A 23449-nucleotide genomic window follows, 5' to 3' on the forward strand; every position below is an offset into this window, starting at 1 on the left:
GAAATATATTTGTACTTTATTTCACCTGGCAGCACTTCTTGCTCATGTTTTCATATTATTTTTCTTATCTATTTACAAATCTTTTTTCCTTATAAATAACTTGCACTGGGTTTGCTGCGTAGTTGTTATTCCTGGTGTTACGCGTTGGTCTGGCTTACACGGATTACATTTCTTGCCAAACACCCTCAACGTCATTTTCCTTTATAAAAAATCAATAGCCCGACGAGGGAAGCTGCGATTACAAGAGCATCAGTTCGGTGGAGCAATCGGGCCAGCAGCAGAGACGCATCACAGAGTAACAGGAGTCACAGTTAACTTTAAGATTTGTTGTCAAAAGCAAAAGCGCCTATTTGACAATATGTCAGATTTAAACTAATATGGAAGCTGATAACATAATGAGGGAAAAGGAGTTTTTACCTCACTGAGAAGCTGGGGCTGTGCAGCCAGTCACCTGCAACTCTTCCTCAAACAGCTCCTTCTTGTTCAATACTCCCACAGACTGAATAAAAATACTATTATTACTACAGATATATTTAAAAATGGATCTGCTGTCAACAAATGCCGAAAATAACCACAGTTTTGCTCTGTAGACACATTTCTGATGAATGACGGGTGCTAACTAAACACATTGCATTCCCTGTGACGACTGTAATTCAAAAGTCAACTCACTATAGAATTGTGTTTTTATTTCAATTGAATATGAAAGTGTATTTTAAATTAGTGTGAAACAACAAAAAAGTATAAGTACATTTTTAAAAAAATTGGGCTGAATTATATTATATTTCTGACATTAGGTCACAGGCGTGATGGAGGAGCAGTTTGAGAGCACTGACCTGACTCTAGAATGGGAGTGGACTTTTTTTTGTTTTTGTTTTACTGTATCATAATCACCAAATTTTGCAGTATGTCAAGATCCCAACAAAACAGGCTCAGAATCTTATTATACTCCACTGAAATGAATGGAAGCCTATGGCTGCCTGCGAAAGTAGGAATCAAAATTTAAAAATCTGAAACACAAAAGCACGGTTAACAAATTGGTGAGCCATTAAGTGATTTGTGGTGAAAAGGGCTAAAACATGCAATACCCATTGTATCCTCCGTTAAGCTAGCAGTGAGAGAGTATTTTCCATTAGCCAACCAACCCATCAGTTAACCAGCCAGTCCACTCATGCAACATATTCACTGCTGCAGTTGATTAAATGCATGTTCATAATTACTTGATTTAATTATTACTACATTTCCTTTCCTCATCACTTCTTTCTTTGGATCATCAGATGACAGTTTTTACTCTAGACACTAGTATTATGAGAAATAACAGTTGTGAACATTCAGTGTTTCAACTAAATGTTCACCATCTTCTCCTACTCCTCATTCACTTTATCTGCTCATTCCACCTGCTGCACTTGGCAGTCTCTAATATCTTCCATCTCTACCATATCATCCTTCTCTTGGTATATTATTGGCCTATCCTCTGCTCCAGAGGTCTCTCCATGCTGAATTTCAGATTGTCCTACTCCTGAAGCAGAAAGCTTTCCTCCCTGACTATCTGCTGAACTAATTCCTACTTTGTAAGTAGATGATTCTTCCTCCTCAACCATAGTGACAACAGAAAATTCTCGCTTGCTGTCAGGGCTGGCTTTGACGATGGTCACATTACTTACTCTGTTTCCTATGGGTGAGGAAGGAGACATCAGACTGGAAGGGGACAGAGGCAAAGTGCTCAGTCTGTCCTTAGAAAGCCAATCAGTGGGGGAAGAAATTTTAAGTGTTTTGATAATTCCTACTGTCTTTCTTTCTGTCTTTCCTTCTGACTTTGGGATTGTAGCTCCTTCTAGCTCTTGTTCCTTGAGAGATAATGGACTTGAAACCATATTCCCTTTGGTCATGGATGTTATAGACGTCACACTTTCTGACTTCAAAGTCAGACAATGTGGACTTTCAAAGGCTAGGTTTTGGTCAGCTGGAGAAGAAGTTTGTGGTGATACTGGCATGGTGTCAAGTTTGGGGCTAGCAACTGGAGCAGGTGAGGGAGCTCGGGCTAGCAATGGACTAGCACTTGAATATGTAGTGGGGGATTGGCTAGACATTGCTCTGCCTGATGGTAATTTGGGGCTTGGAGTGAGGGCAGGGGAAAAGTCGGTTTTAGTATCCTCTGATAGCATCTTTGTTGAACTTAGTTTGGGGCTTGGTGTGACTGCTAGAGGTGAAGTAGGAGTTCCTAACAAAGAGACTGAGGATACGGTCTTGATTTGGAATGAAGATGGAGGTGATGAACCTAAGCTTATTAAAGCTAGGCTAGCACCAAAATCTTGCTGCAGATTGGGGCTGGGGCTTGGGATAGGGGGTGTTTGGGTAATTGGAAAACCTGTGCTAGAATATGGTTCAGGTTGATCTGCAGGAATTACCGGAGTAAAACTTGAAATGAATCCATGCATGGGGGCAATAGGTGTTGAGGTCTGTAGCGGCCCAGGATCGTATGCATCTTTAATTTTTAACATCTTATCCTCGACATCTTCTCCTTTCTCCATTGTCTTAAAAATCTGTCTAGATGAAGCAGGAGATGGAATGGGAAGAGAGCTGGGGCCAAAAGCTGCTGTTCTCCCAGTGGTAGGTTTGATCATAAGATTTGTACAAGGTTCAAGACTGGGCCCATGTTTAGAGCCAACTTTAGGTGCAGGGCTAGAGTCATTAGTGACATTAGTTTGGGAAGAGGAGGAATTAACAATACCTATAGTTTTATCCTCAAGATGGGGTGGAGCACATATTTGATTCTTTGATGGCTCTGTTTCAGGTTTGATACCAGGCTTAGTGCCATGTTCAGGGGTGACCTTGGTGTCCTCTTTCTGCAGCAGTTCCTCCAGCACTACAGGTTGCTTCTGAATAACAAATCTAACACCTCCAGTCTCTCTAGCTGTCCCCTCAACGGGGTCGCTACCCCGCCTCAGCCCGAATATGGTCACACTCTTCCTGCGTTTCCCCACATTTGGGGCAACCCCATTGGAGCTTTCTGAGGGCGGTCGTGCATCCTTAAACATGCTTCTCAGATTGTACCCTTCCTTCCGCTCCTCGCTGTCCTGGGATTGGTCCAGCTGGTCTCCTGAACTGACCATTGGATTAGGACCTCCATGGAGCTTCTTATCATGATGCGTCACCCGGAACCTGGAAAATTATATATTTAGGATGCCATATTTCTGCTACTATATCCAATCATGCATGAGTGGTTTAATCTTGTGTTGTTACCTGCCAACAGAGAAGACAGTCTGCTCTCCAGGTCGATGTTTGGAGCGAGGGGTTCGGCTTTGTCGTCGGCCCTTTTTAGATCGCACCTGGGCACAGAGGTGGCAGGAGTTGTGGTCGGAGCCTGAGTGGACTGTGTGGTGATGGGATGGAATACCACCAATGGACTCCTTACGCATCCTGTAGATCAATATGATCTTTCTTATTAAAATGGACATTATTCCTATTTTATCATTATGTGTATTATATGTAATGTACTCTAAGCTGGAATTATGCTTTCAGTGAATGTTCAGGTGTTGGGGTATACTGTCTGTGTCCACAAGGAAGCAGTGTAATGTTTAGCACACACAATGTAAAAAATGTGGAAGGAAACGGAAATCAGTTACACCTTGGGGACAGTATAACCAAATCACTGCATCTTTGAAACAAACATGAAGACAGGCAATGATTAACAAGTACTTTGAAGAGGAACTTCTTTTCCTCTGCTCTGCCAGAAGATCATGTGGGGTTGTACTATACTGAACTGTACCCCCAACTCTGACAGTAAAAAATAGAGAAAACTTTCCAATGGCATGTTGGATCGGTCAATCAGCAAATTTGGATGGTATGTGCAGAGGCTGTAGGTTCACAAAGGCTTTTACGTGAATCTCTGTAGATGTATAATTCCAGGTTAAAGTTAGGGTTGTTAAGTTATTCTAGAAACATTTTTGTTTTATTTGTAGAAAATCATTTAACATCAATAAATCAAATGCTCTTACAAATAAAATTTTATTTGTTAGAGTGGCAGCAACAGACTCCTTTAGCAGCTAGCTAGTTAGCACAAAGGACACAGCCCCTGAGCCAAAGAACAGAGCTGTCGTGGCAGCATTTAGCATGTATTTATTGCACTAAAAAAGGTAAGAGAGCACGTTGAACGTAGCAAACAAATGTTGGTTTTAAAATGATAATCATGTTGCATGTAATAGTCAGATATGGGTAACTTAGTTATATAGTATGACTGCTCTGTGACATTCAAGCTGCACTGTGTATGTACTGCATATGTTGTGTGTAACATCAACATGCAGTCAAAGACAGTAAAAGTGTGACACTAATACGGACAGAGATATATGATTTTACCTGGGGTCATGGCGCACACAGACATTGTGGTTTCCCAGCATCTCATTGAAGGCTTCCATATTAGCTAGAGGTGATATAAGAAGAACCCATTTGAGAGTAGAGGTAATCAAGTATTGTTGGATGGGTTTGCTAATACATACTGAGTTAATCTGATAAAAATAAATATGTAGGGCCATAGATATGTGTATCACCTTTGTATTTTTTTGGCATGAAATTGTTAAAATCTAGGAATATTAAACATCACATCAACAGCTCTCATTCAAAAATATGTCCATTACATGTATATGACAGATAACGGTAAATCACTGCAAAGGAGGAACAACCCAAACAATTAGAAGAGATTACATTTGATAAACTTTAACTTGAACAAAATGAAACAGAATCTCAAATACTTGTTTTGATTTTGTCACCTTCATTTTCAATAATGCATTTGAGGATCTGCTCCACTGTATCCTGGTTCTCCTCATCCTCATCTAAAACACAGCAGAGCAACAAACAGATTATTTTTGGTAATGGTCTCAATCCAGCAGATATATGTGAGAACAATGTGTAGTTAATCCCTGGTAATAATGTACATAAAGTTAAGCAGTGTTGTTTTGCAGTAATGTTGTGAAAAAAAGATGTTGAGCTACACAATACTATGCTTGGCGAGCAGACCTGTTGTCAACAAATATGGAGCTACTTAGATAAATTATATCTAAGTAGCTCCATATAATCTAAAGTTTTTCTGTGCGCTTGTTTCTCGTCGCAGAATATAAGAGAAAGTAATACAGTTATTAACAAACTGGTGTGAATTTACTTATTACTTGATGTTGGTTTGTATTTTTGTTTTATCTGTGCTCAAGTGATAAAAATACCAAATATGCTAGGTTTGAAGTACAACATCTAAGAAGTTTAGTTGAAAAAATTCAAAAGTATTATGTTGAAAAGAATATCAACTGAAGATTCTGTGTTAACCAGTTAGCCCAGGTGGACACCAAACATTAGTGTGAAAATCTGAAATCTGGTCACAATTTCCCCTTCTGTTACAGCAATGTGTTACGGTGCTGAATTATGGAATTTTTTTGCAGAATATTCTGATATCACAGTGAAGTTGACCTTTGACCTATTGGATAACAAATGACACTACTTCATCATTTTGTGTAAAAAAAATAGCATATTAATTTTTAAGTTATTTTGTGAGGTCAGTGACCTTTGACCACCAAAATGTAATCAGTTCTTGCCGAAGTCCAAGTGGACATTTGTGCCAATATTGAATATATTCCCTGATATTGTTCCTAAGATATCGCATTCACAAGAATAGGATGGACAGATGGACGACCCGAAAACATAATGCCTCAAGCCATGGCTATCTTCGACCCCCTGCCTCTCCGCCTGTTAATTGTCCGTGCCTTTCAAACTCCACACTCCTTGTTTGAGATGCAGGCGTTCTGCTGTGAATCTTAAGCCTTCAAGTACAAGATAAGCCTGATGACAGGCTTATCTTGTGTTATCTTGTGTTTTTACAGGTTGAATTGTACTCCCCAAGACTACTACACTGATTATTTTATGCAAGTAATTATGACCTCCTTGTCAATTCAATTTTTTTTTTACCAACCGTCTGCATTTCCTCCAAATTTCTTCTCCTCCTCCTCCTCTTCCTCCTCAGCATCGTCCATGTCTCCAGTGCGACAGCGGTAGCCCTTCTTCTTCAGCAGGTGGCAGATGAGGAAGCCAAACAGTCCAGTGAGGAAGAAGAGGAACACCACCACAAAGATTATGTAAGGCGGGGGATGTTCCTCCACCCCAGAGGCTTCTAATTCAGTCATACGTAAATTCAACCTGAGTCACTGAGAGAGGGGGGTAGGATGAGAGAGAGAGAGAGAGAGAGAGAGAGAGAGAGAGAGAGAGAATATGAGTCAAATGTTAATGTTTAACTGTTTTATTTGGCCCTCACTCCTTTAAGATGATTTTTGAGGGCTACAAGTTGGATTTAGGGCTAAGATTACAATTAGGTTTAGTCAAATTAAATACTGAGACCCCCATCTGTTCAATGAGTGATGGAAGTACATCTTTGGACATTAGAGAGAAAAATACATCTGTGTAACTGTTTCATAATCTATCTCTATTAAAATACCTATAATACTATGTTGTTTGGCTTTAATTAAAAAAAAGGTGAGAATGATAGGCTCTCACTTCATACAGTGCCACATATTTCTGATACATTATAATTACTGATATATATTAAAATAGGAAAATGTTAAAAGCTATATTGATGTAGTAATAATGTCTCTTTACAGGCAGTCAAGCTGTGAGAGTTTCAGCATAGAAAAAGACCCTAGAGGACAAAAGAAACAGAATGTGATGGGAGTTTTACAAGACTGAGGAAGAAGCCATCTTCCTTATAGTTGCTTAAATATACCCCCAACCTCAATGAAGAGAGACAAAAACATAGTGTGAATTATAAAACGTACAGGCTTTCTGGGTTGGTTAAATCATTTTCAAGCCTTCTGTTGCAACTGGTCAACATCAAGAGTCAGTCTGTAAGAAACAAAGAAAGGGAGAAAGAGATTTCAGTGAGATTATTAGAATTTCCTTATAAATCCATATGAGATAACTTTAATCTGTCACTTCTGTGTCTTTATACACAATTTGAGACTGAAAAGAGGAAGAAATATAAACAGAGAGACAGAGAAAGGGATGCATTGTCATTTTTTATTTCACTCTTTCCTTGTTAAAATTTTTTATTCATTTTTTATTTATTTTTTTCATTTTTCAGGGCACAGGCCATTTAAGTGTCCCTGCCAAGAAAGACTTAGCCTGTCACTTAACCCACTTAGCCCAGGCTGTGTTCAGCCAGGTAGAAGAACTGCTGACCTGGACTGGGCTGGCTGGAGGGGTCATGGGAGTTTGCCCACCAGTCTGCATGTGTTTTGTGAACCTGGAGAAGGCCTTCAACCTGATGAGTACTGTGGGGGGCACTGTATGAGAGTATGGGGTACTGGGGCCATTGCTACAAGCTATCCGGTCCTATAAATTAAAGCTATGTCCATATACTAGCCACAAAGTCAAACACTTTTCCAGAGGGTGTTGGAATTAACCAGGGTTGTCCCTTGTCTTCTATCCTGTTTGAGATATTCATGGAAAGGATCTTTAAGTGCAGCCGTGGTAAGGAGAGTGTCCAGTTTGGGAACCTTAGAATTGCATCCCTGTTGACCTCCAGCAGGTACTGGGGTGGTTTGCAGCCGAGTGTGAATCAGTCCAGATTTTAGAGTCACAATCTCTTTGTCTGAGGCCATGGTCCCCTGCCGGAAAACAGGAAATTGCCCCCTTGGGGGGTGAGCTCCAGTCCCAAGCAAGTATCTTGGGGTCTTATTCAGGAGTGACAGGAAAATGGAGTGTGGGATGGACAGGCGGTTTGTTGCTGCATCGACAGTATTGCGGACATTGCACAGGACCATCATGGTGAAGAGGGAGCTGAGCAGGAAGTAAAAGCTTTTGATTTAACAGTTGATCTGCGTTCCAATCCTCACCTATGGTCATGAGCTTTGAAAAGTGACCAAAAGAATTAGGTTGCAGGTTAACCCTAACCCTGCTCGAAGTTACACAAGTCGCCAGCCATTTATAGTTATTGACTAGTTGTGCAGTAAAAATCTGTTAAGTTACATACAGGTGGTGCTGGAAAGTAGACTGAAAAAATGTCATTCAATTCATTACATTGTGACTACTTGGCATTACTGTTATGAGATGAGGCAGGATTTGCAGTTGGGAAAGTTCCCTATACATTTTGTGACATTACAAGTTTTATTTCGCATGTCTAACTGTAGCACTGACACTGTTTGACGTTGTGTACAGTTAGTAAATCACGAAATGGATCAGCTCCGGCTTCTACCCCCATGAAGAAACGACCAGGCCTGCAGAGCTAGAAGATCCGCTTGATCAAGCACTGGACTGGATCAAGCATAGTGACAAGTAAGTCTAAAGTGGCTGAAGATTTCACTTATTTGTACTTATAAATCATATGTCCTGTGAAAACCATGTGGCTGTCTGATAAGTTTTTTTACTCTGCAGTCCATGTTTCCTCTATGTGATAATGTAATATTCTTAGTTTTGGACACAATTGTTCCTTACGTTTCTCCCTAAAAGAGGGCAGATGACACTGTGATATATGTATTACAAGTACTGACATCATCTGAGTGAAATAATTAATAAATCCTGTCTGTACTATATTTGTATTGTTCATATCTTACATGTACAGAGGACTTTACAAAAAACATTACAAGCACTACAGTGTACACACTAGCTTAGTCTCATCTTATCACTATTCACACTGTATAACAAACACAGTCCATACATGTTGATGAAGGTTCTCAGTCATCCAGGTCATAGTAAATCTAGGTGCTGTATCGTAGGCAACTTTCAGTTTCTTGAAGAATTGTCTTCAAGAAACTGAAACAAGTCCAGTTGCCTATGATACAGCACCTAGACAGTCCTTACATGTCTGAACTAACTGCCCTGCCACATCTTTGTCTATTCAGGAGCAGAATTCCAGTCCAGCCGACCCCAGTGATGAATTACTACCCTGGCCTTTATTCTCATCTGCAGCTGGTCTCATCAACAAGCATTTTAGTGTCCACTATTGCACTGATATTTTTGTTAATTTTGTAAGCTTTGTATTAATGGCAAAACAAAGAAAGGCTTTTTTGTGTAGAGAAAAGCTAATTTGTGCCAGCTTTACTCAAATGGAGGTTACAGTAGTTATCAGTATGCCTGCTTACACAAACCTGTGTTTGTTACACCAATAGAATGAGCTGTGAATGTAAAAATGCAACTGAGGAAGGGTGAATCTTCCAACAATGAAGTTGAAAAGAAACAAATGAAATATATAAAATAAATAACAAAAAGGATTTGAACTAAACATTTAGAAGGAAATAATGTCCCCTATTAGTTTTAAGCAGCTGGCAGGGAATTACAAATACGTCCTTTAAAGCATGTTTATAGGAGGAAGGTATTTATAAAACTATGGATTCATAAACTGCCTACAAGCAAACACTAATGCAGCCATACTTTATTTAAGAGATTTTTCTTTTGTGGACATAATATACAGGAGCAAAACTGCACAGAGATTTTCACTTTAAATGGCCTCTGGTTTACTAAAAAAGGGGGGAAAAAAGACAGACAAAAGGGAATTAACCAAAACTGTTAGTCCAGCATCTCTGGACACCACACAAACATATTCCTGAACACATCCGCAGACATATTCGAGCTTTAATTCTTGTTAATTTTTTTTTCTTAACATTATTTTTTGTTGTTTAAAATACTTTTCATGCATGTTCATAGACATTTGCCCATGTAGCCCATTTACCCCTAATCTTATGATTGTTTTTTATTTAGAGATCTTTCGATATGGCAGTCAAGTAACTTTTGCTAAGTTCAAAACCTCCCCTTCAGTGCACGAGCCTTGCAAAATAAAGTATCTCTGTAATATTTTTCTTTATGCCTGAGAGCTGACAAATAGATTCTTCTTACCATTTTCCTGCCCCTCAGCAGTGGATACATCCGAACATTTGAAAGTCAGCATGGTTGATTTTAAGTGTGCCAGCAAAAACACAGAAAGCTGCTGTTGGCATTTGGTTGATAAACAATGTAAAAATGTGTGTGCTGGATAAGACGCTTAAACCAGCAGACAGCATGTGCCCCTCCTATAGAGTATGGGTTCCCTTTAGCCCCACCCTTCTGTATTTACACAGAAAGACAGGGACACAGAAACGATGTGTGTGAAGGAAAAGAGAAAAAGATTAAATGAGGGAACCTAATCCTCACTGGTTTAACAATGAAAACACACATGTAAACATGTGGAGGTCTTTAAACATAAGTTTACTTCTGTAAAACAGTATCTGCTTTACTTGCAGGTACTGTACATAACCCTAGCCCCTAACCCTAATGTATACAGATGATATAGATTCATATACTTTTAGTATATAATTATGTGTATACAGTATGTCACATAACATGTCATTGTGAATGTGCAGTAAACAGTAAATATATGAGTTAACATACAGCACTTATCAGTGTTGCCCTCCTGCTAGCTTATCAGCATCTATAAACGCCCCCCACACAACATGCAGTCATGCACACGTGCGCGTGCGCACACACACACACATACACACACATTTATCAGCACTTGTCCCTTCTGAAACATTTTAGGGTGGTTTAGCCTTGATAATGCATATCATTAGCCCTCACTACTAAGCATCCTCAAAATGGCTGATTTGTAATTCGCAATCTTTGTTAGTTTAAATAAATGTTTGTTGATCATTAACAGTGAAATCAGCATTGCAGCAAGTGGTTTGAAGATGATATTTTCAAAATGAGATTTAAAAAATATGGCAACTTCAAGGTGGATCTGTCTGTGGGCGTAAGTGTTGAGTATAGGCAAGACTTTGCAATATAATGAGTGCAGATTTCACAAGATGTGGGGCACAACCAAGATAATGCTGTATTTGTATATTTACTGAAATGAATGCCAAGTGAGAAAAACCCCATGAAAATCATTCAGTGAAAGTAATTTTGTCAGCCCTGTGTAGTGTGTAAAGTTTATCCTTTCTGGCTGTGTTGCCTCAACAACCTCCAACAATCACAGGCTTTGTGCAGCCTGCATGTCTCCTGAGACGTGAAACCTGAGACAAAAGATGTCTATAGATCACTGGCTGCTGCTGGTAAAGCTTATTGTTATGAGTGCACTGTGATAACTGAAGGCAATGAATGTCTGATTTGGCTTAACCGATGGATTAAGACATCTGAATTTTTTTTTTAAAAGTATCCTACACCGACCAGCCGCGACATTAAAACCACCTGTTTAATATTGTGTGGCTTCCCCTTGTGCAGCCAAAACAGCTCTGACTCCTTGAGGCATAGTCATAAGATTTCTGGGGGTATCCTGTGTTGTCTGGATCCTTTGGGTCCTGTATGTTGGGTGGTGGACCCTCCAACGATCACTCTTGTTCCCGCATACCCCCCAGATGCTGGATCGGATTGGGATCTGGGGACTTAGCACTAGCTCAGTCTCGTCGGTAGCTGCTGTGGAGTTTGTCCCTGCTCGGTCGCGGCGTGGAAGGCGCAGGAGCAAGCCACCGGTTGTGTGGTCTGGTCAGCAGTCGCCCCTCCCGACTGCTAACCAGTTTTCTGTCCTCACTAGCCCAGTTGTTAGTACTGCTGGCTCGCGTGCCTCCCCAGCCCCCGCCGACGGGGCTAAACACCACACACTAGTAATAGGAGACTCCATTACCCGCAACATTAAGTTAGCGATGTCAGCCAGTGTTTACTGTTTACCAGGGGCCAGAGCTTCCGACATAGAGGCTAAAGGGTCGAATATACTACTCCTACTACGTAATACGTAATCCGACTCCGTAACCACAGAGACCCCTCGAGCCTTCGCAGTTCTCCGTCGTGGTGCTGGATACGCAATGCAATTTCCCGCCCGATACAAGGGTCCTTGTATGTCTTTAAGGAGGTTACATAAAGGTTCTCGTATTTTCAAATTTTTCCGGCTAGGCGTTCTTCGATCGGATTCATTCTCGTCTTGATTGCGAACTGGTCAAACTCTTTCGAAAACGGCGGTGGTGGTGTTTATGTTGTCGAGAGAGTAGTCAAACCAGAAAAGTAATTCCGGAAATGATGTTTTTAGAGGACCAATCACAGCCCTTGCCGTCTCCGTTTCCCCTCAACGGAGTGACAGACATTTAAAAAATATTTCATGCGCCCGGAGAGTATGGAGAGGGTCTCCGACAGGCTCTCCAGCGACGGAGAGGGCTCTCCGTGTCCGTGTACAGCACTTTCCGCAGTAGTAAAAATTGGGCTTAATCTTAGGGTGCTGGCATCACGCAGGGAGAAACAGGGAACTCAGGCACACAGCACCACAAGCTACAGCAACATTGTAATTCATGCTGGCGCCAACAATATTCGTCAGAAACAGTCTGAGATCACAAAAGATAGCCTAGCTAGGACTTTTCAGGCTGCTAGAAAGATGTGTCGGCATCGATTAATTGTCTCTGGTCCTTTACCCCAGCGGGGTAATGATGAGACGTACAGTAGGCTTACAGCTATGAACCGCTGGCTGGCGCGTCACTGTAGGGAGCAGGGATACAGGTTCATGGATAACTGGCCCTCTTTCTGGGGTCGCCCCCACCTGCTGACAGCAGACGGCCTTCATCCTACTGGAGTCGGCGCTGCTGTTTTGTCTAGCAATATAGACAGGTGTTTGAAGCAGGTTTGACATCAGGGATGTAGCACTCGGCAGGTCGCAGGTGACTAGAGAGCCTGCTAGTGATACAGTCAATGCTGGTGTGGAGTCTACTAGCCTAGTTAACATGGTTAGTCAGGGACATAGTGCAGAGTACCAGACTGATACCCTAGTTTGCAACATTGAGACTGTCACCTTCCCTCGCCACTCTCTCATTGAATCATGCTCTAAATATGTAAACCACAATAATTTAATCTTGATCTCCACCTCTGACAGTGGGGAAATGTCTCAGCAAGCACCTTAGACAGTCTTACATAATAAAATACCAAAGCTAATCACAATGGCATCCCGTCATCCCTACCTGCATAGGCAGCCAAAACTTACTACCAAAAGGTACCTTGTTCCAATTCCTAAATTATCTAGCATGAGCTCCACTGAAAGGCCTATCACTGGAAACTGCAGCTCAAATGAGCTCAAAACCCTCAAATTTGGTTTTATTAATATTAGATCATTGTCAACCAAAGCCTTACTGATTAATGATTTGATTACTGACCATTAGCTGGACATGATTGGCTTATGTGAAACATGGCTGAAACCTAATACTTTTCTGCCATTAAATGAAGCCTCCCCTCCTGATTATAACTATGCCCATGTTGCTCGGGCCTCTAAACAGGGGGGAGGTGTTGCTCTAATCTACAAATCTATTTTCAGTTCAGCTCCAACCAGGAAATTAAATTTACTTCTTTTGAGGCTCTGGTGTTAAAACCATCTCCATCAAGTAGTAACGGCCTTGTCCAGGGAACAGGCTTTCACCTGGTGGTACTCTACAGACCTCCAGGACCTTACTCCCAATTCCTAGAAGAATTCGGTGAATTTATTGCAGATCTTGTAACTCGTTCAGATAAGATCCTAATTATTGGGGATTTCAATATCCACTTAAATAAGCCTTCTGACCCTCTAAGTAAAGCTTTTTTGGGTCTGCTCGATATTTCTAGCTTTACTCAGCTCGTTCATGAACCTACTCATTCCAGTGGTAACACTCTGGATTTGATCCTTTCCCATGGATTAGATGTGTCAGCCCTGAATGTTGCTTCCGTCTCCTCTGCTGTGTCGGACCACTCTCTTATTACATTTGAAGCGTCATTAGCCTGTCCCTGTATCAATGACACAAATGTTTCTACCTCTCGTCATATCAGCCCGGCAATCATAGCAACACTCAGTGATAAATTGCCTGGGGTCCTGGCCCCTTTTGCGATTGCGACAAAGCCTGTGGAAAAATTCACCAATGAATTTAACTCGGTACTCGTTTCTCTCCTCGATTCTGTGGCACCAGTCTCTACCAAGACAAGACGACCAAAGAAATCTTCTCCCTGGTTTACTGATGAAACCCGAGATCTCAAACAGGCATTTCTTTTGCAATAAAATTGATGATATTAGAGCCAAAATTAATTCATCATCTCTGGCTTCCTCGTCAAAGTTGATTATAAAACAGCCTTCTGCCGATTCTCAGTTAGCCTCAGCTCTTAACAATTTTGAAAATATTTCCCTTGAGATATTGTCTAAAATTGTCTCATCCTCAAAGCCAACTACCTGCATCCTGGACCCCCTTCCGGCAAAACTGTTTAAGGATCTATGGCCAGCACTGGGACCTACAATGTTGAATATTGTTAACTTATCGCTCATGACAGGTGTTGTCCTTGCTAGTTTTAAGTCTGCTGTGGTTAAGCCTCTACTTAAGAAACCACACCTTGACCCAGGATCTCTAAATAATTATAGGCCAGTATCCAACCTTCCCTTCTTCTCCAAAATCTTGGAAAGAGTTGTGTCCCAGCAACTTTCAGGCTACCTAACTAATAACAATCTCCTGGAACCTTTTCAATCAGCTTTCAGAAACTGCCCTTACTAAAGTGGTAAATGACATCTTACTTACTTTAGACTCAAACTCTACCTCAGTGCTTCTGTTACTAGATCTCAGTGCTGCATTTGACACCATAGATCACAGCATATTGTTAGACCGACTTGAAAGTCAATTTGGCATCTCTGGCCTGGCTCTAGCCTGGCTAAAATCTTACCTGTCCGAAAGAACACAATGTGTTTCTTATAATAGTACTAAATCAATATTTACTGATGTGAAGTATGGAGTTCCCCAGGGCTCTGTTCAGGGCCCTTTGCTCTTCTCTTTATGTATTACACCTCTCGGCCAAATTATTCGGAGTTATGGAATACATTTCCACTGCTATGCAGACGACGCTCAGCTGTATGTGCCCATCAAAGCTGATGATAAATCTCAAATCACCAAATTGGAGACCTGCCTGTGTGCAGTGAAGAACTGGATGTCAGAAAATTTCCTGCTCCTAAATTCGGATAAAACTGAGATGCTGGTCATTGCTCCCCCTCGACAGAGACACCACTCTGATCACATGACAGTAACTCTCGACAATTGTGTTATTTCTCAAAGTTCAACTGTTAAGAATCTAAGTGTTACTTTTGACTCTAGCCTCTCTTTCGATCAGCACATAAAAGAAATTACCAAGATCGCTTTTTACCACCTGCTCAATATAGCCAAAATTAGGTCCTTCCTGTCCGCGGCTGACGCAGAGATCCTGATTCATGCCTTTGTTTCGTCTAGGCTGGATTACTGCAATGCCTTATTTTCGGGTCTTCCACATGGTAGCACTAAAAGTCTTCAGATGGTTCAAAATGCTGCAGCTAGAGTCTTAACACGTACAAGAAAATTTGATCATATTACATGTAACCAGGTCAAAATTACCCTACATTGTAATAAAAATGATGTTGAGATAAAGGTAGGTGACTTTGTTAAAACAAAAACAAAAAAACACACAGTCAAGGTTAAATGTTACATCAGGATAAAAATGTTAAAATGGTTTAAAGGTACATTATAAAAGGGTTAAAAAAGCTATTTCATGGATGATTAAAAGGGGAACGATGTAATAACTACATTTAAAAAGATGCAAAGGCATTGTTATAAATATTGTGTTTTATTTTGAAGAGTTCATGGTTGAAAAAGGAAGTGGTGTTGTGAACAAGAGTAATTCTGATCATTCATTGGTTGAGGTGGTTGATGGACGGGCGGGCAGTAACAGGAAGTGAGAGTCTGAGCTAAGTTTGTGTAGCTTGTGGAATAAAAAATCGCGACGGAGAAAAAAGACCGTGAAGGGTTTATGCAACTAGTGTGTAGTGGGTGTCTAAGACTTTCTACTAGTGAGTCCGTGTCAAGATACTCGTGCTTCATGCTTCTGTGAGCAGCTAAAGATATTTCTACTCGAAATGTGTTGTACAGTTGTTCATGTGTGCAGACGCGGATTAATGCACAGGCTTCCCTAGGCTGCAGCCTAGGGGCCCCACGTGTGGAGGGGCCCTGGCGTCACAGCCGTGGGGGACTTTTAAAACAAGGTGATTTCATCCCCCCGACTTTCTCCTAAGGTATTAAACCGCTTGCCCGCACTCGCGGTGTACCAGCGTACTAAAATGGAGCGCACCTCAGTCCCCTATACATGAAAACCCATTGGCCAAGTTAGATTGATTGACAGCCATCAAGCCAATCACAGCCATTTGACCAAACCCACTAGTCCCGCCCCCCGGGAAAGTAAACACGTACATGCTGACACGGAGCTGCAGTCACTCGCTGCCGCAGACAGCGAACAGAGCAGAGGTGTGAAACGGTTATTTAACTAGTTAATAATGTAGGATTGTGTCTGTAAATAACTAAACTGTGTCTTGCTTTGTGGCATGTCCGCTAATATTAAGCAAGCCAGGTGGCAAACAAAGTTAATGCAAGCCAGGTAAAGTTAATGGTAACTGACAGATAGTTTTCTAGAGACATCCACTGATTTTGATATTATTCAACATTATCATTGTTCTTTTTGTTAGGAATGCCAAACAGGAAGAGGCAGCAGAAGATTGACTTCTTTTTCAAGTCAAGTTGTCATTTAATTGGAGTTATGTGACAGGAGGGAAACAGAAAGCTAGCTTTCAATCCATAAATGCACTAGTTCAATTTTATGGTAGTACATTCATATTCTTGCATTAATGCCATGTAGGTGTTCATTTACGTAACTTAAAGCTATTTGTTGGCGCTTAAAACCTTCTTTTCAATGAAGAAAATCTCCTACATCAACTCATCCCTGTTACTGCTCTCAGAAACTAGAAAGGAATAGAAATGAAGACAATGAAATGCAATAAAACTATTAAAATCTTAAATAATAAGAGGAATAAAATAATATAGAGTACAATAAAGGCTAGGATGAAAGATTAGTTAAAACAGATTAGAACAACAAAATATATGTAAAATAATTAATAAAAAGCAGATAAAAGAACAACAAAAGAATTGAATGTTTCCTAATCAAAATCAAGGCTGTTTGTTCTAAGTTTACATAAAATATTTCAACACTTCCATGTTCAGGAGTATTAACACTGAGTTCTTTATGTAGGATGTTTCTGAGGAAGGGAAGTTCAGGAGTCAGGAGAAAGGAGAGCATGGAGAAGATGAGGGAGAGAACAGGAGAGAAGTTGGAGAGAAGACAAGATGGGGAGAACACAGGAGAAGAGAGGGAGAACACAAAAGAAGGAGAAGGGGAGAACATGAGAGAAGGAGAGGGAGATAACACAAGAGGGAGGAACACAGTGTTCTTGCCAATTTCACTCACTCACACTTGTTCTTTAATAAGACATATACATTAATTTCTTAATACCATGGTATGTGATTGCTTGTAAATATATAATATCTCAGGTTAAAGAGCGTTGTGCTATAATGTACATTTTGAATGCAATATTATTGGCATATCCTAGTGAAGAAAATCTAGAAATGCATCGCATTAGTTTTGGAGACTGAAACAGGGGCCAAAGGTGGTTGCGGTGCTCATGTGCTACCCCAGAACCCCCCCACATTTAAAATTGCTGCTCCCCCCTGTGGAGGGTCCTTGAATTGGTCAGATTATTTTTTAGAAATTTAAATACACTTGTATATCTATGGTACTTGTACAATAATGGAAAAATTCATTGACCTCTATTGGTCCATGGGGTAATAAACAAACAAAACAGCACTGATTGGGCAGACACGGGTCACCTCATCCAATCAAGCTCATCGATTTGATTTGACCTACCTGTGTGCTAACTGGAGTGTGTGTGGATCATGTTTGCCAAATATTCTCCTGCACTGTTACACATGGTGCAAAATTACATTTTTTCTGGGAGAGCATGATGCATAAGGGGGGGCCCACATAAAAAATAGCCTAGGGGCCCATGACTACCTTAATCCTCCTCTGCATGTGTGTGCATTAGCCTCACGTGTTTGTTAGCTCATTAGCATACTGAGTGTATGTTGTTAGCATTCATTAGCAAAGTGAACAGACTCGTAGCCACTGTTTAGCTAACCCAGCTAACGACAAAGGCTTTAGTTCATCGTTTCTGGCGTGGAAACCCTGAAGATTTATCAGAGACTGCTTTGAGCTGACATTACAGTATCAACTTAAAGCTCAGTGCACTTCGCTGGAGGAGACAACGCTGTCGCTGGACACCTGTGTGTCTTCTTCGTCACCGAGACTGAGAGACTGGTTAAACTGCAGACTGGACTGGTAATACTGGAATAAGGTACCACACTTTTATTTTGCTCATTTGAGTGAGCCGGCCATAAGTTTTGGGCCGCACCGCTCCCAAGCTACGTATCAGGCCTGCAACAGGGGTTTCTATATTTTATGTTATTATATGCCGGCTTAGGTGTGTAGTGAATGAGTGTGGGCCCACTGAGCTCAATGTGCATGTGGATTAAGTGGCTTGAATTCGGTTACATTGTGTGTTGCAATTGAAAGGAAATATTGCCATGACATCTGAAGTTGTTGAGATGTGTTAAATATTATTTCATTTTGTTATTTGACAATTTGAAGAGTAAATAAGAAGTTCGTTAATTTTAAAAACGGATTTCAGTCTGGTGATTCATTATTATTTTGTTAAAAGAGACCCAAGACAATTTAAAAGAGTGCATTAGCACAAGAGAAATATAAATATAGGGATGTAACGGTATGAAAATTTCACACCACGGTAATAGTGACCAAAATTATCACGGTTATCGATATACCGCGGTATTTTTAAAATGTCTTCAAAATGTTGAAAAAACACTGATACACTGATAAATTGAAATAATTTCACCAAGATTTATATTTGAATAGATTTATTATATATTAAAAGGGCTAGGGTATAAGCAGCCTGTTTTTGAAACGCGTCCTGTAATGTCTGCGTTACAGAGGTAGAATGAGATGTACTGGCAGTAGCACTCGATTGGCCAGCAGACCCTCTCTGTGAAAAAAATGAATAGAAAATTTCATTATTAATTATTACTGTCATTGTTACTTAATACTAAGGGTGCAACCAACAGATCACAAAACTCACAATCTAGATCATATCACTTTTGTGAGAAACAGGTTGGATAATCTTTTAGATCAAAACAAAAAGGATTATTGTTAAATTAATTATGAACACTCTATTTTGGCTCTTATCTCTATCTAGACACTTGTTATATTCACCATTTTATATTATTCTTTATATATAGTCTATTCTACAAATAATCCACAAGTATTATATATTTCTGATATTACTGATATATATTGGCTGTCTGTCTCTTTGTCTGCTTGCTCGTCTGTTGTCAATGGACTCGGTCAATCTGATTGGTCAAATGGCTGCTGAGCCACAGGTAGACGCTGCTCCAGTGAACGGAGCTGAGATGAAAGTCAGTCATCTCAGTCAGTTTGCATTCATTAACTCAGTCCACCCAGTACGTGTTTGTCTCAAATCCTCCTCACTGCAGCTCTGCATCAATATCTGGGGAATTATTAGGTCGACTTTAAAAAGTGAAATCTACAATTAATAAGCGGTTCAGATAACGTGCAAAATCATGGATCAACTTCGTTCAGTTATACCACTATCTGGTCAGTTTGCATTAGTGACAACAGCAAATTAGACAGAGAAAACTCGACATACACACATAATTCACCCGAGCTTAAGGTTAATTTACCTTGCATTCACTTAACAGTTGAGGGTGATGGTCGCGCAAATGAGTAAGTAAATTGGATGTGTTGCCGCCCCTCGCAACAACTTTCTTCTTGCAGCTCCTGCAGATACGGCTGCCATCCTCGACCAGCTGTCCCTGAGCATTCTCATAATAACCAAAATACGCCCAGACTTCAGATTTGGTTCTCTGTGAAGGCGGAAAAATGCCTTGAGGGCCGCTACGATCACGTCCTCCCTCCGCCATGTCTTCTTCACTACATAACAAGCGCACGTTGCACGCTGCGCCTGCGTAGGGAGACTTGGATAAAGTATCTCGCGAGTTTTCCACACCGTGGTTATCGACCGCGTCGGTTACCATGGTAATTAAAACTTAAACGGTAACCTTCACCGTCGGGAATTTTACCATGGTTTACCGTGACACCGGTAACCGTTACATCCCTAGTTAGCATGCTACTTACTGTTGTCGTACCGAGTTGGTTGTAGTTATTACACCAAACACGTCAACTTGCGATTGTATTTAGTAACTCCCGAAAACATAGTTATATTTTCAGACGTTACTAAACACATTCACGCCCAAGCGTCGTGTTTTGGAAGTAACTTAGTCGGTGCAAACTCGGTATGAGAATAATTCTAGCATGCTAATGTGCTGTGCAGCCTATATGCTAACAAATACCAACTGCTATCTCTGAATCTAGCTTGTTGTTGGCACTCGATTGAGGTTTTTTTCGCCGGCTCCGTCAACAAATTCACGTGTATTCATTTTCCCCAGGGATGCTCATACAGCGACAGTATTTACGACACTGGTAACAGATAATTGTGCTTCTCAACCAGCTGGGGGTAATAATGAGTCCAAACTACCTAGTGTTGCTTTAATGAGGTTTAGGTTGTTTTAAAGTGCTAATTATAATTTTTTGTGGAAAAACCGTATCAGGCAAATATTACTGTTCCAAGCAGAGTATTTTTTATTTTACTTTATTGAAATAGACTGGTGTGATGCATCAGTAGGGTGCTTTGGCACTTCCTACTGGTTATAGCGCATCTTACATACTGTCCATACATAGGGTCTGAAATGATGGCAGATGTTAGTGGACATATAAACAAGATGATTTCTGATCAGTGATTAGTAGTTAATAATTGTGATGAAGTACTGACATAAAGCTTTTCATACAAATGTACAAAAGTAAGGAAATTTGTGTTTGGTAGATTATTTCTTTGTTGTAACCATGCTTCTTGGCAATAAATCTTATACCGTTGGAAATCCTGTTTATTTCCCTTTTAAATGGTGCCACATTTGTAAGGAACATGCATTTGTGGGATGAGCAGCAGAGCTGAGTATGTGGGTTGCGCCCATGAAAAATTTGCCAAATCTTCTCTGCCAAACAGCTTATTCTGCTATTGACTCTTGTTTGGTGTTGTTTGGTGGATTGGATGATTGAAGTCTGAAGAAACAAGACATATTGGCAATTTAACAATTTATTAATTTAACAAACAGGAGCCTCAGTAGCGTGTGAAAGAACCATACACAGCCACAACAGCCTGGCACGTCCTCCTCATGCTGGTCACCAGCCTGGTCACACACTGCTGTGGGATGGCATCCCATTTTTCAACCAGCATTTGTCACAAGTGGTTGTGTTGGTCACTCTGGCACGAACAGCACACCCAAGCTGATCCCACAAGTGTTCAATGGCGTTGAGGTCAGGACTGCTGGCAGGCCATTCCATCCTCTCCACTCCCAAATTCTGGAGTCTCTGAGAAACCCTGCTCTGTGTGTGACCAGGCTGGTGACCAGCATGAGGAGGAAGTGCTAGGCTGTTGTGTGTATGGTTCTTCCACACGCTACTGAGGCTCCTGTTTGTTAAATTAATAAATTGTTAAATTGCCATTATGTCTTGTTTCTTCAGTCTTCAACCATAGTCAAATGCATTCCTGGGGACAGAGTGGGCGACATTGAGTCAAATTTAAAACTGCTGGCTAAGAGTAATCGTAAATATGGTAAGATTGTTGCATTAATGACCAAAATTAATGTTGAATCGGTGTGTACTTTCGCTAAAACAATGTTGGACTCAGTTTTCTCTGACCAGTGATGACATGTTTAGCCGCATGTTGTCATTTAACCACTGGCTGTCGAGGTGGTGTCCAGTAAACGATGTGGGTTTGGTAGACAGTTGGCAGACTTCTGAGGAGTTTCACATAAAAAACTTGATAAAAGTCAACACTACAACTGTTAAAAAAAAAAAATAGGAACATTAAATGTGGACTCTTTAGATCTCTGTCATCCAAAGCTGTTTTAGTAAATGATTTAATATCATGTCATACTTTTGACTTCCTCTGTCTCATTGAGACAGCGGCTGAGGAGGTGGAGTTGCAGTCATATTTGACTCAAGCCTATTAATCAATCCTAACCTAAACTCGATTATAACGTGTTTGAATGCCTTATTCTTAACTTTACCACACTCCTGGTCCTTAGTCTGAATTTTTATGAAGTTTAGTTCTTAAAACAGCAAAAGTCATTCTCATGGGTGATTTCAATATTCACATTGACATTGATAATGCTTGGTACTGCATTTACATTATTATTAGATTTGATTGGTGTCAGTCAACGTGTACATTAACCAACTCACTGTTTTACACCCTCGACCTTGTTCTGGCATAGTTTTCCCACAGAACCCTATTTTATCAGACCATTATTTAATAACATTTGATTTCCTATTACTGGACTACACACCACAAGACAGACATTTCTATTCTAGATGTCTGTCTGACAGTGCTGTAGCTTAATTTAAGGAAATGATTCCAGTGGCTTTTCATTCAATGTCATGTCCCAACACAGCAGTTGACTCCGGTACTAATCCTGGTCCCTCCCAGATTTATCATCTTGTTGATAGTGGTGCAGGCTCTCTATATTTATCCTATAATACTTTTTTGGGCGTATTTAATGATAAACTTATACTTATTAGAAACAAAATTCTGCACCTTCTGACTTCAGATGGTACCAATTTAGCCTCTAACACAGAAACCTGAGAAACAGCTATAAAACCAGATATATTTCTAGAATTATTTTCTACCATTTACCTTTACCAGCTAACTTCAATAATTTCTTCATCTAAACCATCAATGTGTCTGTTAGACCCAATCCCAACTAAATTGCTTAAAGAAGCTCTATCTTTACTTAGCACTTATATACTCGAAATGATCAATCTGTCCCTATTAACAGGATATGTACCACAGTCCTTTAAAGTAGCTGTAATTAAACAACTTCTTAAAAAGCCGACACTTGATCCAGAGGTTTTAGCCAACTAAAGATCCATATCTAACCTTCCCTTTTTCTCTAAGATTCTTGAGAAAACAGATGCCTATGTGACTTTCTACATGACAATAGTTTACACGAGAATTTCCAATCAGGTTTTAGAGTGCATCATAGCACCGAAACAGCATTGGTTAAAGTTGCAAATTATCTCTTGATCACATCTGACGAAGGTCTTGTCTTCGTACTTGTCTTATTAGATCTGAGTGCAGTTTTTGACACTATTGACTCTAAGTTCCTATTACAAAGACTTGGACATTTAATAGGTATTAGAGGAACTGCATTGAGCTGGTTCAAGTCCTATATGTCAGACTGATCTGATATATATTCTTCCTTTAGGGAATATCATTAGAAAACACTCCATTAATTTTCATTGTTATGCAGATTAGGGCTGCCCGATAAATCGAATTTTCATCGTCATCGCAATATGAACATGTGCGATAAACACATCGCAAAAGACTGCCTGACACGCGATGAATAAGAAAAATCATTTTGTTTACATGCGCCATGAGCATGCTAACATTTAGCCTATCAGACGGAGCCCTGGA

The 23449-nt window shown here is 40.4% G+C and overlaps 1 protein-coding gene across 1 annotated transcript; it reads right to left on the reverse strand.

Annotated features, from left to right (window-relative positions):
* Nucleotides 1–667: 667 nt before the first annotated feature.
* rell2 (RELT like 2) lies at nucleotides 668–10016 on the reverse strand. The gene is made up of 7 exons (XM_073487544.1): nucleotides 9862–10016; nucleotides 6807–6873; nucleotides 5951–6182; nucleotides 4764–4826; nucleotides 4354–4417; nucleotides 3241–3417; nucleotides 668–3159 (listed from the first exon to the last, which is right to left on the reverse strand). Exons 3-7 carry the CDS (start codon nucleotides 6159–6161, stop codon nucleotides 1386–1388), a joined length of 2289 nt encoding a protein of 762 aa, XP_073343645.1. The 5' UTR covers nucleotides 6162–6182; nucleotides 6807–6873; nucleotides 9862–10016; the 3' UTR covers nucleotides 668–1385.
* Nucleotides 10017–23449: the final 13433 nt, after the last annotated feature.

This window comes from Pagrus major, chromosome 18 (assembly GCF_040436345.1).
Source record: "Pagrus major chromosome 18, Pma_NU_1.0".
In the NCBI taxonomy this organism is placed as follows: Eukaryota; Metazoa; Chordata; class Actinopteri; order Spariformes; family Sparidae; genus Pagrus; species Pagrus major.

What these genes read in the sequence shown, in the direction of transcription:
- rell2 (XM_073487544.1), bottom strand. Translation starts at nt 6,161, where the DNA reads ATGACTGAATTAGAAGCCTCTGGGGTGGAGGAACATCCCCCGCCTTAC. An exon ending in ATTTGGAGGAAATGCAGACG is followed by an intron (nt 4,827 to 5,950) that starts GTTGGTAAAAAA and finishes GCTGTGTTTTAG; the next exon opens with ATGAGGATGAGGAGAACCAG. An exon ending in ATGCATTATTGAAAATGAAG is followed by an intron (nt 4,418 to 4,763) that starts GTGACAAAATCA and finishes TATCACCTCTAG; the next exon opens with CTAATATGGAAGCCTTCAAT.